Source organism: Lagopus leucura, unplaced genomic scaffold (assembly GCF_019238085.1).
Source record: "Lagopus leucura isolate 7727_CA_CO unplaced genomic scaffold, USGS_WTPT01 Super-Scaffold_810, whole genome shotgun sequence".
Taxonomy (NCBI): domain Eukaryota; kingdom Metazoa; phylum Chordata; class Aves; order Galliformes; family Phasianidae; genus Lagopus; species Lagopus leucura.
The window spans coordinates 5,586,285-5,605,407 of NW_024962261.1; the positions used below are offsets into that span (position 1 = coordinate 5,586,285).

General features: G+C 37.5%; 1 protein-coding gene across 2 annotated transcripts; it reads left to right on the forward strand.

Moving 5' to 3' along the window:
- The first annotated feature begins 23 nt into the window (after positions 1-23).
- On the forward strand, positions 24-18,817 carry POLR3G (RNA polymerase III subunit G). 2 transcript variants are annotated; one of them, XM_042866248.1, is made up of 8 exons: positions 24-47; positions 4,588-4,716; positions 7,269-7,398; positions 11,876-11,938; positions 12,706-12,756; positions 15,905-15,975; positions 16,865-16,993; positions 17,500-18,817. In XM_042866248.1, the coding sequence occupies exons 2-8, from the start codon at positions 4,597-4,599 to the stop codon at positions 17,584-17,586; spliced, it is 651 nt and encodes a 216-aa protein (XP_042722182.1). In that variant the 5' UTR covers positions 24-47; positions 4,588-4,596; the 3' UTR covers positions 17,587-18,817. The 2 variants fall into 2 exon arrangements, with proteins under 2 accessions (XP_042722182.1, XP_042722181.1); XM_042866247.1 differs by lacking the exon at positions 24-47 and adding an exon at positions 2,228-2,270.
- Positions 18,818-19,123: the final 306 nt, after the last annotated feature.

Consider the following 19,123-nt stretch of genomic DNA (forward strand, 5'->3'; position numbering starts at 1 on the left):
GCCAGGCCCGGCCCACTGCGGCAGCCGCGGGCGGAGCGAAGCTGCGGGTGAGTAGCGGGAGCGGAGGGGCTGCAGCTGGCGATGGGAAGGAAAGGGGCTGTGGGACGGCACGGGGGCAATGAGGGCAATGGGGGCAATGGGGAAGGAAGAGGCTCTGACAGGGCGTTGTCATCTTGGCAGTGTTGTCATCGCGGTCGGTATTTCACTTCCCTGACGCGTTCAGGGGATGCAGGTGGCATGAGCAATCCCCGCATTTAAGTGTCCATGCGTTATTTGCTCTGCCATTATTTTCAGCTCCCGCTGGTTGCTACCGTCTCAGAGAAATGAATACAGCAGAAGTTGTGCTCAGAGTTGTGTGTTAATGGGAACTGATTCAGGTGTTTGGCTGCCACACAGGCCTGCGGCTTTGGCCTCTTCTGGCCTCAGAGGGTTTGCCTAGCTGCATGAGGGGCAGCTCCTGCAGCACATACAACTTCACAAGTTTCAGCTGTGCTTTTGCTTACCTCCGAAACTCATCCTTTTTTGTAGAGTAAAAGCAACAGAATCTATCTGTAAATAAGGAACTTCATGCAGCCAAACATCCTTCATAGTCTTAATTTCTCATGGCAACTTTGTCATTCATAGTTTGTTTTTAGACTCACAGAATCGTAAAATATCTCAAGTTGGAAGGAAACAAAGGGATGGTAGAAACATCAAGGCTGGAAGGGACTACCAAGACCATCTAGTCCAACCCCAACCCGCTACCACCATGCTCAATAACCATGTTCTTCAGTGCTGCATCCACATGCTGCTTGAATGGTGACTCCAGCACCTCCCGAGGCAGCCTGTTCCAATACCTCACCGCTCTTTCTGAGAATATTTTTTTTTCCTAATATCCACCCTCAACCTCCCCTTAAACTTAAATTGGCAGCTTAAAGCCATTCCATCTCGTCCTGTTGCAGTTACCTGGCAGAAGAGGCTGACCCCCATCCCACCACCTATCTGGTCATTGTAGAGAGCAGTAAGGTCTCCCTTGAGCCTCCTCCAGGCTTCTCCAGTCCCTTCTAACACTCCCCATAAAGCTTGTGCTTCAGACCCTTCACCAGCTTCATTGTCCTAACTGATGATCCTTTGCTGGATCATCAAGTCCAGCTCCTAGTTCCACACAGGACCACCCAAAATTCCAACTAGATTTCTGTGAGCAAACTATGAAGTTAATTGTCGAAGTCACTGTTTCCTTTATGATTTCTCCTCTCATCTCTTGCTTTATTTTTATTTTACTTTAACTCTAAATTTTACTCTTTACTTTATGATGTCAGTAGACTTCCCTTAGGCTTCTATGCTCAAAAGAAGATGAGAGTTAGTAAAACTGCCACATTGAAAGAGGATTCATTTTAAAGCTTGTTGCTTCTCATCAGATTAATTAATTATTTCAAGAAAATATTATAATTAATTTTAAAGCCAAATTTAAATATATATAGGTATCTAATGCAAAGAATGTACCAATTCCCGCACACCTGGAAATTTCCACCAAACTCTTTTCTGTTTTCTTCCTTTTTTTTTTCTGTCCTCTTTTTTCACACCTTGATATCTGCTTATGTTTGGGAATTATCTGTTATCTTTCTTCATTCTGCTAGGCTCACATTTTCTTTCTCATCTTGTTTTCAAAAGAATTTCACGTATTTTTTCTGTCTTCAGTTAATTAAATACTCAGATTTTTCTTTCTTTCTTAAAATGATTTATGTAGGACATTCTGATTTTTTTTAGATAATTTTCTGTGAAGCAGACTGACATAGAAACGTGTATCATGATTTAGCTTCCTCCAAAGAGAGCATATTCCTATGGAAAATAATACGTAAGAAAAGACTTGGTTTTTACTGACATTTTATAAAAAGGCCATCCCTTCAATTTTGGGAATTCTGGAAGGATCTTAAGTAGACCTTTCTTTGCTTCTGATAGTAATTCTCCTTGTTGTCTTAGACAACTGTATGAAAAGCTATAAGTATTGTGCTAGTTCTTATTTCCTATTTGGACCTTTATCTTGTGTGGATTGCCTTAAGAATAGCTGGAATGTTACTGGTAGAGCAGAAAGTCTGGAACAGTCTTGCAGTTTGATAACCTGGTAATTACTGGTATGCACAAAGGATTTCTGGGCTGGGATTCCTCAGTCATACTTCATGTGGTCTTGAGTTGTGAGTCACTTTGCTCAAACTGGGCCTGTCTTGGACCTCATCTCTTGACATCATTCTCCTGCCAGCTCATGGATCATACAGTGCTGAGATGGAGATTAGGTGAGATGTAGCTATAAATGCAGGCTCTTTATTTTTTTTTAATATCCATACAGAAATTTATGGCTATTGTGCAGTAAATTACTGTAATTGCAGATTATTTTTTTTTCTTTTATAAGACCTACAATTCTGTGATTCTATCATTCTGTGATTCTGTGATATGCTTGGTTAATAGCACAAGAGGAAATGGCTTCACATTTCTTCAGAGGAGTTTTAGATTGGATAATAGGGAAATTTTCTTTACTGAAAGGGTTATGAAGCATTGGAATTGGCTCTCCAGCAAAGTAGTTGAGCTCCCATCCCTGGAGATAATAAAAGACGTGTAGATGTGGTGCCTAGAGACATGGCTGGATGGTAGACTTGGTAATATGAAGCTTGATGATCTTAACATGGGTGCCCAAACTTTTGGCTTGTCTGGGATGCTTTCAGTGAAGAGCAGTCTTCACTCGGAGATTTTATATGTGATCATGGGCTGCATATAAAATATATAATGTAGTTCATGTGTATAAGTAACAAAAGTTTTTTTTTTTTTAATATATATATATTTATTAAAACATTAAAAGAGAAACAAAATCAAAAAACTAGTGGGATATTTGACCATGTTTTTGTGGAAATGGTGCATCAGTGGTTTGATGGCTCTTAGTGAAGTGATGGTTCACAGTTCTGAGTGAATCTAAAAGTGTTCATCAGAGATTCTGGATGAAGTTTTCTCTTTCGGTGTTTCATCCTTGAAAAAAGTTGTTCACAAATGTATGTACTGTCAAAAAGTGTTGACAAGTGTGGTCATGAAGTGAAGGGTATTTCTCTCTGCTAAGATAGGGCTTATACAAGTCTGATAAAGAGACATGTCTGATTGCAACTCCATACATTCCATTTGAAAATACAGGTAATGTATGTACGGGTCACAAATATACAAAAACCCTGGTGATTCTTTCAGCAATCTTGAAACCTGTTCCGAAATTCCATTATCAAAACGGAAGCCACAGCTACATATTTTTCACTGTTTGCAGGACTGCATTTATCCAGTGTATCAAAACGCATACAATTGTTTGCCACAGCACTTGAGCCAGCACTGTGCTGCACTTGCCCCTGACCCAGTTTCAGCCCAGACAGTGCTGACTGCACAGCACTGTGTGGTTGCTGTAAGCAATGGATGTGCTCCCAAGGCTGGTTTGGCTGCTCCATGGGTCAGAGCCACTGGGTACAGAATCACAGAATAGCAGAGATTGGAAGGGGCCTTGAAAGATCATCTAATCCAGTATCTCTGCTGGTGGCGTAGATCAGGTCTCCAGCACGAAAGTTGATAGCTATTATTGGTCTTGTGCAAAGACAGCACTCTGGATTCCACTTCACCCAGCACGTCAGGCACCTAAAGCAGAATTCATGGAGGCATGGCAGAGGCCTGGTCATCATGAGTGATGAGGCAACTGGGGCAACTCTGATGCTGCAGCCTTGACCAGTCTACAGTGCAGTGTACTGGTAAAAGTACAGGGCAAGTTGTTCCACCATGCCAGATCTGCACCTGAAAGATGTGACACTCTGAGAGAGAGGGAGCAGACATAGTTATTTGCTGGCCCAAGCAAGGGTGAAAGAAACACCACATTACTTCAGCAGGGAGCCTTCCTAGCCCCACCACTTAGCCATCTCCTGCTTCCTGATGGTACAGGGTCAGACTGTGACTATGGCCCTGGCATGTCCTTGAGCTCTAAGTGCCCTCCCTGCACCACCTGCCCAGGTTGCAAGGGATAGAACCTGAGGAAAAGGCCTCAAGTTACACTGGAGAGGTTTAGACTGGATATCAGGAAGAATTTCTTCATGAAGTGGTTGGTAAAGCATTGGAAAGTGCTTCCCAGGAAAGTGGTAGAGTCACCACCATCCCTGGAGGTGTTCAGAAGGCATAAGGAAATGCTGCTTAGGGACATGGTTTCTTGTTAACCTTGGTAGTATTAGTTGCTTGGAGATGATCATACTGAAGATCTGTTCCAACCGAAATGATTCTGTGATTCTACCTTGATTGAACTCAAGTCACTACATACACTAAGCTTTATACAAAGAAAGTATTAATGCATATGTTATTAGTTAATTTCTGTCTTGCAAAAATACCTAGTAGAAATGAGGGGAATAATTTTATTTAAAGCATTAATTAAATTTATAGCACCTAAGATGGGCATTAAAAACATTTGTAATTTGTATGGCCTTTGAGAGTGCTTTTAAAATTACTTCAATGCTTGCTAAACGTTGGGTTTTATTCATAATTTTATATGCAATGTATTTCATATACGTAAAAAATTAAACCTGTTAAAATTTTTAATATTTTCAGTAACTTCAAATGGCTGGGTCAGGTAGAGGAAGAGGACGTGCTTCATTTACATTCAACATTGAAGCCATTGGCTTCTCTAAAGGTGCAGTTCTACCTGATGTTGTGTGTAAGCCTCCACCGCTATTTCCTGTAAGTACTGAAGCTTTCTTTGGTGCTCTTGGTGTTCAGGTAAAGTGCATTCTCTTTCATTTATGTATTGGAATGAAGTGTAAGAACAACTTTAAGAACTTTAGGTCAGTTTTTAAATACTTAAAGTGAATGATCAGTTGTTGCTGGTTTTATCATTATTGTTATCTCTTCCTGCCCATTTGCTAGCAATTGTATCCCTCAGTAACCTAGATAGCTTGTGACATGCTCGTTCATTAGTGACCTCACTGTAATTTCATTTTCTGGATGCTGCAGTAATAGAAACACTGGATTTTTGAACTTGCCTGAAATGAAGTTATACTAGTGTTTCAAGTTATGACTGTATCTGATTTAGAAATTTTCTGTTGATTCAAACACAGAAGGATTTTGGATGATTATCTTGTGCTTCAGTAGCCAGAATGTGAAAAATAATTTGAAAACAACAGAACGATGTTTTAGGTAATTAAGGGTATTGAGATTGGACATTCTGAGTGTGTTTGGAACGTATCAGAAAATTAAAGGGCAAGAAAAAGTTATTTTCTTACTAAGCTGAGTTTTGCTACGTAGTCAAACTTGGACATTTTTTAGGCTGAAAAGTTTTTCAGTTTTCAGTTTTATATGAGAACTTCCCCTTTGTATGAGGATTGTATGAAATTTTTCTCAACACATTATGATATGAAACTAGCAAGTTTGGCATGAAATTGGCGCTATTCTGATATTTACCTGAATAGTTATTTCACACATGGTTTTGATTTACTGAAGCAGATGTTATGTTAATGTCTTAGTCCACCATTTCCCTTATAATTTAAATGGCATGACTTCATTGATTTTAAGTCATCTAAATTGTTCCTAGTGTCATTATTATCTGCTTGATAGCACTAGGATACTGAATTATGTGTGAGTACAGATTCTGCAGTTACAATCAGTGATGGAGTTGCTTTAGAATTATTAATCCCATATCTGGTGTATAACCCCTTTCTAACATATACACTGGGGAAGCTGAAGATGCTTTTTTTCCATTGAAAAATTGAAGTAACTCAGTATAACTAGAACTAGCAAAAATAGCATGAATTACATTTAAAAATTGGGCAGTGACCAAAAGTGTGATCTTACAGCTGTTCACTGACTTACACTGAAATTATTTTAAGCAGTGAATTGTTGATCGTGTTTACATATTTCTTTTGATTTTTTTTTTTTTTAATTGATTTCCTGTAAATGCAATTAGAAAACCAGTTCAGGTACATACCAGTTAAGGTACGTCAGCTTACCATCAGCATCATGAGAGATTTAAAAAGCAAAAAAAAGCTGAAATTAGTAAGCTCCAGCTGTGGAATCTGCGATAATGTTTTGTGGTTTTCAACCAACCACTCAGATATTAATTGTGCACCACCTGTCAGATGAGAGAAATATTATGTAGTTACAACATAACTGATTCCATCACTACCTTAGTTTGGCATATATTTTAGAAATTTTTTATTACATGTCTTTTCAGTTTCAGGATTTATAGTTCAAACAAACAAAAACGGCCAGAAGAATTTAACAGTTCACTTACCTGAAGAAAAATTGTGATGTGGCAGGCCTGTGTGCTATCTGATTGTGATATGGTATTAATCAAACTGTGTTATTTGGGGTAATCATACATAATGTACGAAGGGTTGTCTGAAAGTAATGCCTTCTGTTTTATGATGTTGGCCCACACCGTCAGAGGCAGATGTTGGTTGGTATGATAGTAGGGGTTGAACCTTCCCACCCATATTCTGTTGCATTATATTGCTGTGCAACAGATGGCAGCAGAGGGGCAGCCTGACAGAATGGCGTCTGACATGGAAGAGCAGATAAAGAAAAGGGTTATCACCGAATTCCTCCATGAGCAATAAGTGACACCCACTGACACTCATCGACGCTTGCTGAACACCTATGGAGACCCAACAGTGGATGCGAGCACAGTGAGGTGTTGGGTGGTGCATTCCAGCAGTCGCTACAGTGACAGTGGGTCGCCTCTGCTGGTGCAGGTTTTTACGAGCACAGCTTGCAGGCTCTTATTCATCGTGGTGAAAATTCATAGTTAATGGAGCTGACTGTTGAAAGATAGTTTTGTTGCTGAGATTTGCTCCATCTTTGTATCTGTTGTAGTTTCCCTGGGAATAAGTAGGAGGCATTTCTTCCAGAGCATCTATTCAGTTAAAATTCTGTTTTAGAAGCATTTAGGGCTGTTTGACTAAAGCAGTGGTTTCTGGTTAAGTTAGGTTGGAATGAAAAATTGATGTTGTTCTTTAAGAATCCTTTAAGCTTAACATGATTATGAATCACGGTTTCACAAATCTACTATTTTCTCCCTGATTGCCTGATGAATTTTTGTAGAAAGATACAAAAAGTTATGAAGTGTAAATTTAAACAGTTATGTATTTTAAAATGCAGTAAAGTATACTTGCAATGTAATATGCAAAGTTGCATTCTTCCATGATTATGTGTGTTTATTGTAGTTTTTTTTTTAGTGTTCCTGCATATGTGATGGATATCAAAGACATTGCAAATAATAAAAATAATTTGTACAGAGTACAGAAAATAAGCCAGTGCCTCTGAAAACAGGAGACGATGAAGATTACATGTTGGCCTTAAAACAAGATTTTAGAGGAGCTATGAAAAAAATGCCATATTTTTTGGCAGTAGAAGAAGATCATGAAGGTTTGTTTGTGTGCTTTTTATTTTTATTTCTGTCTTCAGTATTTATTCAATGAGGGATAATGTAGTGAAAGGCATGTGTTGAAAATATATTTAGTATTCATAAGGGAGAATGAGAAAGAGCCAGAGTAATATGATAGGAGTGCTCTCATTTGCATTTACTGAAGTTGCAGGTCTCCCATACAAGTGCTGTACCTTGAAAGCAACTGCTGTGTTAAAAAAGCAAGGTATTCTGTTTGATACGAAGTAAGAAACATTAAGACCAACTATTTGTGGTTCTTTCAATTATATGATAATCAATACAAACTACATAGGTATTTCTACCTGTTAAAAATAATGTAAAAATTTTGCATTGGAGCAAAGAAATCCATAGTAAATATAAGATTTGAAATTCAGCTTCCATTTTAACTATGTAGAGGTGAACTTAAAACAATAAATATTTTAGTTAATAGCTGGACATTCTAAAACGTGCTCTTTTAGAACATGAGCTAAAAAGATTGGTAAGATGCAGAGAAGACTGAGAATTCACTTGAAACAGAAAAATCAAAGTGAAAGTAAAGTATTTATTGAGGTTTGCATCAGAAGTATCAGAAGCCAAATTTGAAGACAAAACTTGATCTTACTGCATTAGAAGAGAATGTCTTTTAATTAAATGTAATTAAACATTGACAGCCTTATTATTGTTTGATAAAAATAAATACTCTGCTACTTGATAACCATTCATGCATCATTACACTTTTAAAATCCAAGCGTCCTGGTCAGAAAACAGAGCAGGGATAGAAGGCCACAATCTGTTTACTTTGCAGTTGCAGTATTGTAAACCTAGCAGCCACTGGAGCTAATCACTGGGGGGAGTGCTTTTTTTCACTTGTGACTTTTGCTTCTCTCTGTTATCCTTCTAAGTGCTGATTCTCAGTGCTATGAACACCACGCGCTAATACAGGAAAAGAAAAAATATAGCATGTTAGGAAATTTGTGTCAAATTCAAGGCCCAGTCTGTGCTGTCTCTATCAAGCTTTACTGTTTAAGAATCTGGAATAGCCAAACATTAGATAATCTTTCCATTGCTATAATGTGGTGATTTCAAATAATGAGAACTCACATAAACTCTAAAACATGAGGTTTAATATCCATCCTGAAACCATCAAAGTATTTTCTAACTCCGAGTATTCATGGTAGAGATATGATACAGCTACATAATCTTATCCCCTCTTGAATGTGGGCAAATTCTAGAGGATCTTGAGACTGTGTGCAATTCTTTTTTTATTAGCTTTGAGTACCGTACTCTGATTAACACACCTTTTTGACTTATTGACTGTACTGACTTGTTCTTGCACTAAAGTACTACTTAAAAAGAAGAAACAGACTGCAGTATGATAATACAGCTTCCAGTGCTCCCTGACCACCTTAATTTTTTTTTAATTTGAACACGTATGTTTAGCCACGTGTCTATGGTGTTTCAGTACCCTTTCAGACATCTTCTGGTGACCCTGAATTCCTGCAGAGAGCATAAAATAGTTTCAGAGCTCAGAGTTCTCACAGCAGTCAGAGATGCTGACTATGCAGACAAGTAAACTCTTAGTTTTGGAACAAGAACAACAGGAGATCTGATCTTCATTTCTAAATCCTTTTATGATTGTAGAAGAAATAAAATTACTCTTTTTTAACTCAAATATCTTTCATCTCTCATGTAAACAAATTTCAATCTTTCCGGATTCTTATCTCACCAGAGGCTTTCTGTGCTCTTGATTTTGGTCAAGCTTGAAGTTTGCTATTTCCATCTGAGACACAAAAAAGGAAACTCCTGAGCCTGAAAGCATGTCTGAGTAGTTTCCAAGGAACCAGCCACCTTGAGAATGTTACCTCTGTTTTCCAACTTTGCCTCATGTGGTAGTTATCTCTTAACCATTGTTTTTGTGTCCTTTTTTCTGAGTGTTAGTGCTGACTGTGCTCTTTAATAGAACTGCTAGCTTTGACTGTTTTTGTACAAAAATTGGCAATTGCAGGTAATCAAGAAAAGAGCCACTTCAGTTCTTCTCAGTGTCTCCCTGAGGTAAAGTTGGTATCTTGCCATAACTCTCTATAAAACCTTTAGCTGCAGAAAAATACCTCTGTTTCAGTGGTTCAGTATGGTTACATCAGTGGTTGTCTGCAGCTTAAATAGCTTGCTCTCATCTAATCATTCTTAACTGATCATTTCAGTAATGTGGTTTACAACCCTTTTCTTCCTTGTGTTTCATCTAAACATCTGGTAGGATTACAGGAGAGGCAAAGTGGGGACTGTTGGCAGAAATTTCTTAGATTGGCTTTGCTTCAAGACCAAATGAATTTTTTTTAGACTGCCAGCACAACATCTGTGAGCCAAATGGTCATTTGAAGAGTGAGAAGGGAAACATTTTAATTAGGTAGGACCAGCTATCTGTCTTTCATTATTCATGTAGTGAAGGAAAGTCATGTCTAATAGTACCTGGCAATTTTGATGCATTAGTATACCATATGTAGATTTTCATCATTCATTTCAAACTTATTTTGAGCAAGTGGTAGGTGTATTCTCCATGGTCTCCATTTTCTTTACTTCCTAAGCTATGAATCATTCATATTTTTCCTGCAAGTTTATCTGCTGTGACTGGGTGATTGTCACCTTGGCAGTGGTTTGGAATTAATTCATCAACTGTGAGCAGCAAGTCAGGCAGGCACATTTTTTTTACTGATGGCATCAGCAATTAATTCTTACTAAAGATCACTGAGCTGAAGTCAAAACTACTAGTTTATTTCCCCTTGTTGCTGACAGTTTCAAACAGCATCTATGAAGGCCATCTATATTAGGTGCCCTTCCAGACACTGTCATTTTAGATACAAGCTTTTTCTTGCTCAGTCTTAAGTAGGTCTTCTGCTGCCCTCACCACTGCTAAGTTTAAAATTTGAATTTAATTTCTGATATCATCTTTTTCCACACTTTTCTCCAGTGAGTATGTTAGAAGTCTTCTACTGCATAGATCACAGTCTGTTTTTTACTTTTTGTACAATACCCACAAAAATAATCCCTGTTTGAGTAATGAGATATTACTACAACTAGAATATACAGCTTTGTGTGTGGATATTGCAATTGGGCATGGTGATTGATAAGAAAAAATAAAACTGGTTGAAATTAGTTTTCTCATTAAAGATTGTGCAAGTATGAATCCATATACCTACACTGTATAACTACTATGTTATTCATACTGCATTTCTTAATTTATTTCTTGTGCCCAAACTGAGGAAAAATGGACAAAAACATATTGTTAGAATTTCAGAAACATCTTCTTGCTGTAATGCGAAGTTTTGCCATTGCAAAAGTACTTGAAGCCCTGGGACTTGGTGATGATCAGTCATTCAGAGATGACTTCTGAGGCCTTTTAAGACCTTCTAATTCTGGATGCTTCTAGGCCTTCTGAGTCCTAGGAATTTTGGATGCTTGTTAGGATCAGAACGGTGACAATGTCACTAATTTTCTTTTTTTCAATCACAGAATGACAGAAGGGTTGAGGCTGGCATAGGTCCATCTGTCCCTACCGCTGCTCCAGCAGGAGCATCCAGGGAAGATTACCCAGGTCCATGTCCACGAGGCTTCTGGTCTTGTTTAGCCTGGAGAAGTGAGGGCTTCAGGGAGACTAGTGAAGGTGTGTAGCAGTGGCACAGATTGCCCAAAGAAGCTGTGGATGGCCCATCTTTGACAGTGTTCAGTGGCAGATTGGATGAGGCTCTGAGCAACCTGCGCTAGTGGGAAATGGATGTTGGAACTGGATGGTCTTTAAATTTACTTCAAGTTGAAACTGTGTTATGATTCTGCAGTTCCCTTGGGTTCTATTTCTGAGAGATTACTGCTCTGTTATGAGGAAGCTGTAGACCAGCTCCCCCTGGATGGCAGCTCAACTTCCTGGTCCATCTGCCACTTCCACCACATTTGTGTCATCAGCACACTGCTGAGGATGTGCTCTGCCATCATCCAGATCATTAACAAAGATGTTAGACAGGACTTGGACCCAGTGTTGGCCCCTGGACTTCCAGCTAGGCTTCATACCACAAATTACCACTCTGTGGTGCAGCTGTTCAGCCAATTATCAGTATGCCTCCCTGCCTGCCCTTCCAGCCCATACATCAACAACGGGATGGAGGGAATGACATTGATGGAAAGGACATACCTTCAAAATGGGGAGCAATATTCTTCCTGGTTTTTATTATTTATTTATTTATTGGTTTTGGTTTTGAGACCTAGGGTTATAAAATCCAGGTTTTTCAAGTACTTACCATATGATTAGTTCTAGGAATTACCATGAAAACTGTTATGAAACTGTTTTTAAGTGTTGTATAACAGTGCAAGAAACTGCTTCATGTGGGGTGAAGAGGATACGCTTGTATGTTTAATTACAGGAAAATACCACAAAAACACTGTGAATTGCCTTTCTAATGGATTAAAAAATCTTTGTGTCTTTCCCTACAGCAATTGAAAGGTACAGTAAAAAGTACATGGATGATGAAAAGGAGCATGCAGCGTGGACTCCAGGTAATCCTGAGAATACCAAAGGCTGTTTTGGTATGCCTGGGTAATCTGTTCTTCTGAAATGTTTGATTCCAAATTTTTAAAGTAATAAAATAGTACATGCATCCTTACCAAAGCATGTAGTCTTTGTTGAGAGTTAGGCCCTTTTGGTGTTCTCAGATCAAAGGGAAGTATTGTTTTGTCTAGAAAAGAACAAATAAATGTGATTTTATTTTTTTCTCATTCAAAACAGCTAATTCTCAGCAAAAAACGCAAGCTTGATCTCTACAGCTTTCCCTCTTTGTTATTTCCCATGCAAATACCAGTTCTGAACTGGGAGAAAATATAAAAGTTATGTACTAAAAAACTCCACCAACATGGTTTTTCAGTCACTGTTAGATTGATTTTATGACATTAAACTTTCACAAATATATCTGAATAGGTCAATGTTGCAGACTTGATGATACTGTATAATTTAGAGGGCATCTGGGACACTGGAAGGACTGAACTTCGTCTGACTGGGGTAGATGCCAGCTTTCATTAAGTGGGTAAAATGCTGATCCTCTTTATGCTTCATCCTGAAGTACAGGTAAAAGTCAGCAAAATCATTGGGATTCAGCAAAATCTTTGGGTGCTAAAACAATTAGACTTACAAATCCTATATGACCTTATATGACAGTTAGAGTCACGTGATGAAATCAAGCACAACAGAGGCAATCTTGCTAAGTGAGATGAGGAGGATTACTGCTGTAAATCATTGTTTATAAGTATTAAAGCTACTTTCTGTACAGATTGGAGAAGACTTCCAAGAGAGATGAAGCCAAGGAAAAAGATGAAGAAAGGTAGATAATGTATTTTAAAATATTTTAAAAGATTTCAAAAAAGGCATGCTAAAGCTGGTTACATGGACCTAATGAATAGGGATTTTGGTAGATTATTTTCTAAATAATTGAGTAGATTGCCTGGCTTTTAATAATTTGCTAGCTGCTAATATGTAATATTGGAAGATTAAAAATGCAAAAATCTTTTTGTTTTGCAGTCCATCTTCTATTTAAAGAATAGCAAGCTGTTCAAATTTTCTTCAAATTTTTGGTTTCTCAATTAAATTGTATATTATTTTGTTGACTTGTATTTTTTTAGGTCTTTTATATGTAATTTAATGTAGTTTATTTTCTATTTCTCTGGTTTTACTTTTTTTTTGTTTATTTTCTTCTGCAGAATTGTGAACCAGATCCTTCAACAGCAGTTGGAGCTGGTATTGGTTGCTCTTTAAGGAAAAGAAATCTTTTTATTGTACAGCATCAGACGTGTTTTCATTTTTAAGAGTGTTTTTGTTTTCCAGTATGCATGACTATTATTTTCAGTTCTCAGTAGAAGTCTGTTGCTTTGTTGATGTGAAACAACACTTGGCCTCCTGTATCTAGCTGTCTGTTACATACTATTGTTTACTTTATTGCTCTCTTTGTCCAAGTCCTTCATATGTCATTTTTCAGTTCAAGGATAAAATAGGAAAAGCAATGGGAATGTGCAGTAGTCATGGAGACTGGCTCAGCTGGAAGCTTTTGTCTTTTAAGAGTGTCATTGAGAAGCATGGGAATAAAGGTAGACAGCAAGATTCAATTTCAATTAACTACTTATTTGCAAAATCCCTCAAGAAGAAATGAGTGCATATCCATTTTCTTTTTTAAAAAAGAAGAAATTGCACTGGCTTTTGTAAGCCTGCAGGCAATAATAAACTCCCCAAGATTCTGTGCAAGCATAAATGCCAATCCAGTATCCCTTTGATATACCAACATTCTGATTATCACAAAGAATCATTGGTCAGTGCGTTCTTTATTTCCACCATCTTCTGTGCATGTTTCTCAATTTGCTCTTAAAAGTACATTTTCTTACATAATTGTAACAGCAAAGATCAGCTGCCCACCTTGATTTGATTGGGTTAAAAACCTGTTTCTCTAAAAGCAAAAATCGTGAGGTTTCAGGTTTTTTGAGGGGAATCTTGGTGACATGGAGATCATACAGAAGTCATGTTACTTTTTGTTTTGATGACACCCATGTTGGGTGACACTCCATAATCGAGTGGAACAAAGGTGAGGGAGTGAAGTGAATGTTATCTGCACTGATACACAGACAGGTTTCCTACAATTCTATCGTCAAAGATCACAGGAATGGTTTTTGGGTCATTACACTATATCTGCAGGCCTGCCTTCATTTTTGACCCCCTTTATGACTTCTCTGAGTGTTTCAACTTAACACCTGGCCACATCATTTACTGACATAACTTCAGGTAGGGTTTCTTATCTCCCACACTTAGGCTGGGCTGTGGACCACTATATCTGAAATATCAGCAATACCTCCAAAAAAAATAGCCCAAACCAAAATTTTTAAAAAAACACAAGCAGTAAGCCGACTGGCTTCAGCTCCTGTATGCACGTGTATACAGCAGTCAGATTTACTCATGGAAGACAAAGCACTGTAAGAACTGCAATTTAAAAGAAAATAGATTGTATTGCCTTGCTGTTCTGCTTAAAGTTCTACATTCAAATGGTGAGCCTGTGTCTGTAATATTACAGTTAGTTCCAGAGATTTCCACCATTTAGTGGAGGCTTTTGCATATCTTTTTTTCACTTCCAAGCTGTTTATAGACATTATCTGTAAAAGTTTGCAGGTGTTTGTGCAGAGGTGATCATTTTGAATCACACTTACCTAAAGGCCTCCTTGTTCTGGATGTATTTGCTTTGACAAATGTGTTCATACATTATTACAGAGCAGCTTGACTTCCCTCCGCTATGTGTGGTGCTTTTGTCATTTAAACTCTTCCTGGGCAAAATACTGAAGTGAACAGAGTGTTACGATTAATGCTTTTGAGAAAAGAGAATTATTATCATAGCAGCTGCTAGTGCTCCGTTTCCTTAGACATTGGACCAAATAAAATACATCCCACATTGGACTACCGTCTGCACTGGAAAAGCTATCTCCTCCTTGCATCCGCACATACAATTTTCTTTCTACGTGACTAGGTTTAGTGTACTGTGGTGTAAAAAAAAAAAAAAAAAGGGTGCTTGTTACATTAGTGCCTGGTCAGTAGCTTTCTGGTCATCAGAAGCTGTATAACTACTCCAGTGTGGAACTTACCCTGGCATTTTTACTCTGCAGAGAACAGCCATTACGTTGGGTACCACCCTAAGATGTAAGTTTTATGCAGGGCAGCATGGTACAGCAAGAGAGTGGAAGGACAGGTGTTGTCATGGAAGCAGGACATTTCTAGCTTTGCTGCAGTATTTCTCAGCCCAGTGCTCTTTGTTTCTGCTGGTCAAACTGCACTCCTGGAACTGAGACGGATGTTTCCCAAGCTTGGAGTGCTGCAATTCAGACAGCTCTGACCTGGTTACGGAGTCATACTTTCAACCTTTGCTCCATTATATAATGAAGTGGGATGGAATTGTAGGGAATAACTTGATAAAGGCTTTGTCCACGTAACAGTAATTTGTGGTCCAAAAGCCATTTAACTGCAGTAACCTCATTACCCCAGGGGAGGCTCACAAACACTTCTGTCTGCCTTTTTTTTTCACTTAAAAAGAAAAAATAATCCTTTCTCTCAAGTGCCCAGCTGTCATTATTTTGTACATACGTTTTATCTCCTCAGCTGATAAAAAGTGACAACATATCTGTGGAGCTTTTTCCTAAAATCTTTATTTATTGTGGGTAAGTGAAGAGATTTTTGTGAAGCTAAACGCTGTAGTTTGATCAAAGCTTCCATCAAATGTCTGTATAAAATGAATTTCAAGCTGGGCCTGTAGACATCACTTAGATAAATCAGGCCATTATTCCTCTGTGATTGATCTAGCTCAGAGCTGAAGTAATTTTAGTACAGAGAGTATGGGATTTTCATGGCAGTTACTACTCTTAAGATAGAAGCTCTTAAAAGTAAATAAAAGGATTCATTATTTTATATACAAGAAAAAATAATTGTTATGTACTTTATTTCAGCAGGTGCAAAACCAAAAAAGGCAAAGAATTCTGAGCCTAAAAGTAACGTGGATGTGTTGAAAAAAATTGAGGTAAGGTGTGCTTAATCTTAGAGAATTGTACAATACAAATTACTGAAGGGAAATTAATTTTCTGATACACGATACTATGATAAGTTTTTGGGATAACCACATCAGCCTTTCTGGCCTGGTCTTGTTACCTGAACCGACAAAAGTTCTGCAATATAGTATAGCACAAGGGGGAGGAGAAGGATAAAGCCTGGCAATGGAGAAACTGGTTTTGTTTGTCTGTTTGTTTGTTTTTTAATTCTATTTAAGGCCAAACACATCATTCAGTTGTTCTTCACAGTATAGCTGTGTGGCCTAATTGTGAAAAGTAGAGCTAACTGAAGGAGGAAATTGACCCAGAAAATTTAAATGGATGGTTTTTACAGCACTTTACTGCTTCTAATTGGAAATATACCCATTTGTAAGTTGAGAGCAAAGAAACAGAGAGGAGAATTTAGGAGGAAAGTTATTGTGATTTTGGTGCTGACTACCCACCAGATGGAAATGGAAAGCTGAAAGGTGAAATAGCCCCGTTTTTTTTTCTTGATGATGTATCGGCAGTTTGGTGCAGATCTTTTATAGTTCGTGGTTATATCTTACCAAGTATTATATGACTTTTACTGTGAATTGCTCCAAGGGTGGATGGTAAAGGGAATGAATCATCTCAGTTTATTACACAAGATTGGCTTTTTTTTAGAATTGAAATCGAATGACTTACAATCAATAAAAAAAGTTCTTATAATATTCTAGCATTTCACATCATGTTGTCCTTAGATGTTGACAAAAAATATTTGTACAGTATTGTCAGACTACTCATCCTACTGTTAACTGCAGCATAACACTTTGGTTGTGAGGAGGGTATATTGTTGCCATAATGTTAGATTATGCTGTAAATGAAAATGTCTTCTCACAGGAGTTGGAAAAGAAAGATGATGAAGAAGAAAAATCTGATGATGAGAAAGACAGAACAAAAGATAAACAAGGTGAAGATGATGAAGAAGCTGAAGAGCCAGAAGAATATGATGAAGAGGAACATGAAGAGGTGCTTTATTTATTTTTCTGTTTACATCAGATCAGATCACAGTCACTGAGCAGCATGTTGGCTCTCCCCAGCTTTTCTGAAGCAGAGGGAGAGCCACAGGGAAAGGCACTGTTCAATTAATTTTCCTTGTTGTAGTACACTGTGTTGTAGTTAGGCAAGTGTTTTAGATTTGTTACTCCCAAACAGCTCTGAAATAAAGAGCTGGCCAACAGGAAATGTGTCCTGCCACGATACATGAAACTACTTATTTTCACCATCAAAACAGGGCACAACATTTACATTTTAAAAGGTTGCTCTCCTTTCAGATATAACAAAAATTAATTTTAAGTTTTCATATTTTCTTTCACAAGAAACTTACGTTAACAGTTCAAAAATTCTGTGCCCAACTAGTTTAAAACATATTTCTTCTATAAATTGTCTCCTTCACAAGACTGATAATATAGTGATTATATGTTTATTTATAAATATAGTGATAGTATTTTGGTCTGCAATATGTTTTCATTTAGGAAAATGACTATATTTCTTCATACTTTGAAGATGGAGATGACTTTGGTGCTGGCAGTGATGACAATATGGATGAAGCAACATACTAGCTGTTGTTGCTAGGAGGTGTACTGTTCATGGAATAGAATCCTGGAGGTAGGCTGAGTATTACTGACAGAACTAATGCTTCAGATCTTTTGGGTTTAAGCTTACTCTCCGAAAACATATGGAACAATTTTTTGTAATGGTTTTTCGCTGTAAAATGGGATCCCAGATCCCACATTTTGTTCATTTGCTATGTTTTGCAGATATGCACTTTTTAAAGCTTCTCTGAGATGCCTACTGATGCCAATACATGGCCTCTGCACAGAAAAAGAATGTATCCATTTTTGTCGAATTGTGCCTAAGCATTTGCACTTGTCAGTTCTGTGCTTTAGCTGTGAAATTCCTCATAACTGGAGCAAAGCAAAAATAAAGCCGTTACGGATGAAAGCTGCCCATACTTAGCAGCTGACTTCTTTGAAGGAATTCGCATTAACTTCTGAATTCAGGGGACTGAAAATAATTGACCACTAAGCACTTTAATGTAAACTGACTTGAAAGAATTGTAGGAATACAGACTACCAAGGTAATAAGTATTTTGAAGAGGTACTGTTCTAGTCAGCAGAACTCTTACCTTTAGTATATTATTTAAAAGGAATGATAATATTTAACAATATGTTTACATTGCCTGTATGCATCAGTATAAGTGATTATTAGGGGTAATTTCATTTAGAAAGAATACATGACAGAATTTAAGATTGAGAAAGTATGCAATTGTGTTTTCAACAGTAGCATGCAGTTTGAAGGGATAAGAGTTTTACTAACTCCTCAGTTTTTCTGCCTGTTACGGCAATATTAACTTTCCTACCTCGCAGAGCTGTTAAGTGAGATAGCAGATTATATCCATGTAACGAGGCATTTACTTACTTTTCTACAAAACAAACAAAATATACAGAATGAAAACTAATAAAAAAGCACATACATTTCTCATGCAAGAGAAATATGTTGTAAAGCATGTTGATTGTGAAAAATTAGGAAAACATGAGTGCTCAGAATAGGAAAACTACAATGTTTAGAAACTTTTTAAAGAACCAACAGCCAAAATGTAAAAAATTTATTCCTGAGTTTAGAAGCTAGAGGAACACAGTGACAGAGCAGTCTCTGTGTCCCTTTGTCCTTTGACTATATAAAATATTTATCAATGTTATAATTTATCAGTTTTGTTGTAACATGAATGTGCTGTTCCTTCTAACAGGTTCTGTTGGCAGGACTAATGAAAATAAAATGTTTTAAGAGCAAGCCAATTCTTTTGTCAGTTTTCTTTGGAAGTGTGGCATTTTGTCAAGCAGCGCTTTACTTCACTGCTGACTAGAAAGTCATACTGCATTATTCTGTGGACTCCTCCATGCAATAAGATGGGGCATTCTGCTAAATTATGTATCAGTTCTAAAGGAAATTAAAATGCAATGTATGTCACACTTCAGAGGTAAACTAATTGCATTTTGAAGAACATTCAATAAACAGTCTGCTAAATTATATAGGAAATGTATTCTGTTCATTTTCTTTTGGCAACATACATACTAGCAGTTGTTTCTTCAACAGATG